At 41.7% G+C, this 4,098-nt stretch overlaps 1 protein-coding gene across 1 annotated transcript in view; it reads right to left on the reverse strand.

Annotated features, from left to right (window-relative positions):
• Positions 1–1,289: 1,289 nt before the first annotated feature.
• Positions 1,290–4,098, reverse strand: part of LOC139908225 (protein NLRC3-like) — a 19,537-nt gene continuing 16,728 nt past the window's right edge. Inside the window, exons 5-7 of the mRNA XM_078285155.1 lie at positions 3,580–3,753; positions 2,639–2,685; positions 1,290–2,393 (exon numbers count right to left, since the gene is read on the reverse strand). Of these exons, the coding sequence (XP_078141281.1) occupies positions 1,864–2,393; positions 2,639–2,685; positions 3,580–3,753 (751 nt within the window). The 3' untranslated portion in view covers positions 1,290–1,863. The remainder of the gene's footprint in view (positions 2,394–2,638; positions 2,686–3,579; positions 3,754–4,098) is intronic.

A 4,098-nucleotide genomic window follows, 5' to 3' on the forward strand; every position in this document is an offset into this window, starting at 1 on the left:
ATTGATAAAATGGTGAAAAATACTTTCTGATATAAAACACCAGTTTGTGTAGAGGAAAGAAACAACAATTTTAAAAGTGTGGTTTAATCAAACTCAGTGCTTTCTTCTCTTTCCTTACAGATATCTGATGTTAGAAAGAGTTTTGTAAAGAGGGTCTCCCTGGACCCCCCCAGCCCCCGTATGACACAATACAGAAGCACAATATGGATGTTATGGACGTTGCCATGAGAGCTGTTTGTTTCTTGATGCTCCTTGATGTCCCCCAGTTTGGCCAGGAGTGTTAACAGCATGAGAGCTATATTTATTTTTATTTGTTTGTCCATGTTCCTTGATTTTTCCCTGGTTTGTCCAGGAGTGTTAACACCAAGAAAATGTTATATAAGAAGGCTTTATTTTGTAATATGCCTTTTCTGCCAAGGCTTTGACTAAAAATAAAGGGTGTTTGTTGCTTCACTGTCATTTGTGTTATTCTCCGTTCTGAAGCGTTGCCTATTGTGAACACTTTTAATAGTAAGTCCACACTAAATCACATATGGCAAAAAGTCTGCTGCACTGCTCTCTTGAGGTTGAAACTTTCAAGCATGTTGCTACTCTAAAGGACTTGAAGCTTATCATTCTTGCTTCTACTACTTCCTGCCTGGACTATTGCAATGCATTGTTATCCTGACTTTGCCTTTACTCATTTTACTTTTGTCAGATTCATTGGCATGTATGTGCTTTTACTCACTGTGACATCACTGATTGGGTGTGGCCAGAGGCGCAACATGCCTGAAAGTTTCAACCTCGAGAGCAGTGCAGCTTTGTACTCTTTAAAAAAAGACTATGCATTATGTTTGATGTAATGGAAAAAAAAAGTTTGCTAAATTTGTATCCAGAATTACAGAGTTTGAATGTAAAAGTACACATAAATATAAAACTAATAAGATTTACCTTAAAATTACAAAGAAAAACGTTAAATTGTTAGTATGGACATAAACCTTTATATAATGAGCTACATATTTAATTACAGATAATTATTGTCATTAGACATACATTTGTATGTAATTTATGAAAGCAGAAAAAATACTGTATAAATAATATAGTAATTTTTCTGTACAAAAATGAGAAATAAATGTAATTTGTCATTATTGGCATAATACTTAAAATAACAGTTGGGTTGTTAATTTACAGATAATGTCTGTAATTTTACAGAGTTTTGTATACAATTTTTAAACAGAAAACTACTGTAAAAATTTAGAGTTATTTTCAGCAAAATTAGGATTTTTTTTTACAGTGTAGAAGCAGCTGAGAAGCTTCATCCATCACATTATTTATATCAGAGTTGAAACTGCTGATGATAACTGTGTGTGTGTGTGTGTGTGTGTGTGTGTGTGTTGGTCCCTCCCTGTCCCTCAGAGTCAGAGTCTATCTGCCCCCTAGTGGCCGTTAGGAGACTTTCACTCTCTCACAGCTGAAACTGCTTGTTGGAAAAGATGAAGACCAAACAATGTTCATTTAGGAGAAACTTTAATTCTGACAAACAATTACAGAAAACTAGATAGAAGTTTAGCTTGGAATGATGAGATGACAATAAAATACCAAATGTTGCTAAAGAAAGATATTTCAACCTGTCAATCATCAACAACAGACTCTAAGATGAACAACCATAACTTGATTCTGTCTGGTTTCATTTCTCATTCATTTCATTTTCATAATAAAATGTCCATGTTCTTGTTGTTAAAACCCTGTTCAGTTACCCAACACACACAATACACTGTATTTAGTAAAGTGTGTGTGTGTGTGTGTGTGTGATCCTGTACAGAGTGAACTATCATCTCAGCAGCTGTGTTTGGTCAGCAGTGTGAGTGTTTCTCTCTCCCTCCTCTATCTGACAAGAGACACTGAGGAACCAACCCCAACCCCAAACCCAGGATAGAGTGGTTCAGTGAATGTGGAGTGGAAGGTGTGGATGTGGATCAGTGTGTCAGAGGAAACTCTGTAGAAGGACAGAGAGCCAGCAGGCCAGTCCAGATACACTGCTACTCTGTTAGAGTCAGAGGAGGAGAGGGAAGGTATGAATGTTGATCTGTTATTGTGCCAGACAGAGTAAGTGTTACCACAGCAGTACAGTCTCCAGGACTTTTCATTCCCTCCAAGCCAGCAGTCAGCACCCGCTCCTCTCCTACTGATTCCTCTGTAAGTCACTCCTATGTGAACCACTCCTTCCCTCTCGACCTCCCAGTAACAGCGACCAGTCAGACCATTTCTACACAGCAGCTGTTCCCAGAAGTCAAATCTCTCTGGGTGATCAGGATGTGGCTGCTCCTCTCTCACCTCGGTCACCTTTCTGTTGTCTTCAGACAGGAAGAGGTTTCTGTGTGCTGTGTTTGGGTCCAGTGTGAGTTCACAGGCATCTGATGGAGAGAACAAGACACAATACAGCAGCAGCTTCTTATCTAATAAACCTGTTGTGTTTATTATTGGTTGATTTATTAACAGATTGACTGTTCATTTCTTCAGTTTCATGATGACACATTTTGTCAGCCATCTTTCTTCAGAGTAGGATTTGAATGACTAGATGTCACACATGAGCTTTCTATTTAAATAGAAACTGAATGTGCTGCTTTGTTTTCATGAATCAAACTAAATACACACTTACACTTCCTCAGACCTGGTTTCAACCACCGCACTGCATCATGGTCCACACTGGGGGGGGGGGGGGGGGGGTCAGACAGCATAATCTCTTTGATAATGAACAAATAACCTTCATAACCTTCCATATGAGTGATTTTCCAGACGCCGTCACTCATATCCATTCAACATTAAACAATATTCCTCAGCTTCTCAGCAGCTCCGTTCACACTGAATTTATGAATCAGAGTGAATGTTCATATGTTGGTACAGACTGGAGCAGAGCGGAGTAAAGTGACCAGACTGAGTCTGTACGGTAACAGGAGTCACTCCACTCCTGTAAATAATGTCTGTAACCATAGTAACGTTTACTGCAGACCAATATGGCGGCTCCCATCGCCTGTGTTTTCAGTTTACTGGACACCAGTAACACCAGTAACCAGAGGCGTCAGTTTATCCATCAGATTTGAATAAACCTCCACCGACAGCGGCGTGGTTTCTCTTCTTCCACCTCATGAACTTGATACTTTAAAGAAACGCAACATTCGGCCTCAAGACACAGAACTGGTGGAGCGACTGCAGTGTTGAGGAAACAGACTGATAGAAAATGTGAGAATGTCTCAACTCTTCCCTCCGTCTCTTTCAAATGAACGATGATAAAGTTACGTAACGTAACGAGTGTCGAGCCCGACGTCACGTAACGAGCGGCTGTCCGGTCCGGTTCCGGTTCACACTACTCAGACCGACCGAATCCACTCTCAGATTCAGTATCGACACCTGAATGTTTCAGGTAGTGAGTTTGGTCGTAGAAACCTTCACTCTCCTTAATAACTGAACCGTGTGTGAACCGAACAGGACGAAGCTCCAATGAGGAGCGACGGCCGTATTTAGCCACGGCGCGGACGCGGCCGGTCCGACGGAGAAATGTGAGTGACTCTCAGCCTTCTAGCGGACGTCGCCTCTCCATACCTGAGAGAGTCCGGTCTCCGGTGTGGATCCTCCAGTCCAGCAGAGAGAAGCTTCACTCCTGAGGCTCCTGGATGATTGTAGCTCAGGTCCAGCTCTCTCAGATGGGAGGGGTTGGAGCTCAGAGCTGAGGCCAGAGAAGCACAGCCTTCCTCTGTGAGCAGACAGCCTGACAGCCTGCACACACACACACACATTTAAAATATTTATTTATGTCCACAAAAATTACAAGCATACAAAAGGACATAAACACTATTAATGCAATCAGATATTAGGAGTCAGTCAGTTACATAAGTGCCTGATTGGCAGCCACATTGTTGCATACACACAGGATGAAAGCAGTGGCAGGTCGAGGGATAATAGACAGAATCCACTTCATGGGTATAAAAAGCAACGCCTTCTCCATATTGAGCGGCTACCAATGATAGCAGATACTGAACAATACCTCGCTAACTGCTTGGCCCTTCTCTTAGGGAGACCAGCCATCTGAAGGCCCCTCACAACTAGCTTGTGCACATGACC

This window comes from Centroberyx gerrardi, chromosome 8 (genome assembly GCF_048128805.1).
Source record: "Centroberyx gerrardi isolate f3 chromosome 8, fCenGer3.hap1.cur.20231027, whole genome shotgun sequence".
Taxonomy (NCBI): domain Eukaryota; kingdom Metazoa; phylum Chordata; class Actinopteri; order Beryciformes; family Berycidae; genus Centroberyx; species Centroberyx gerrardi.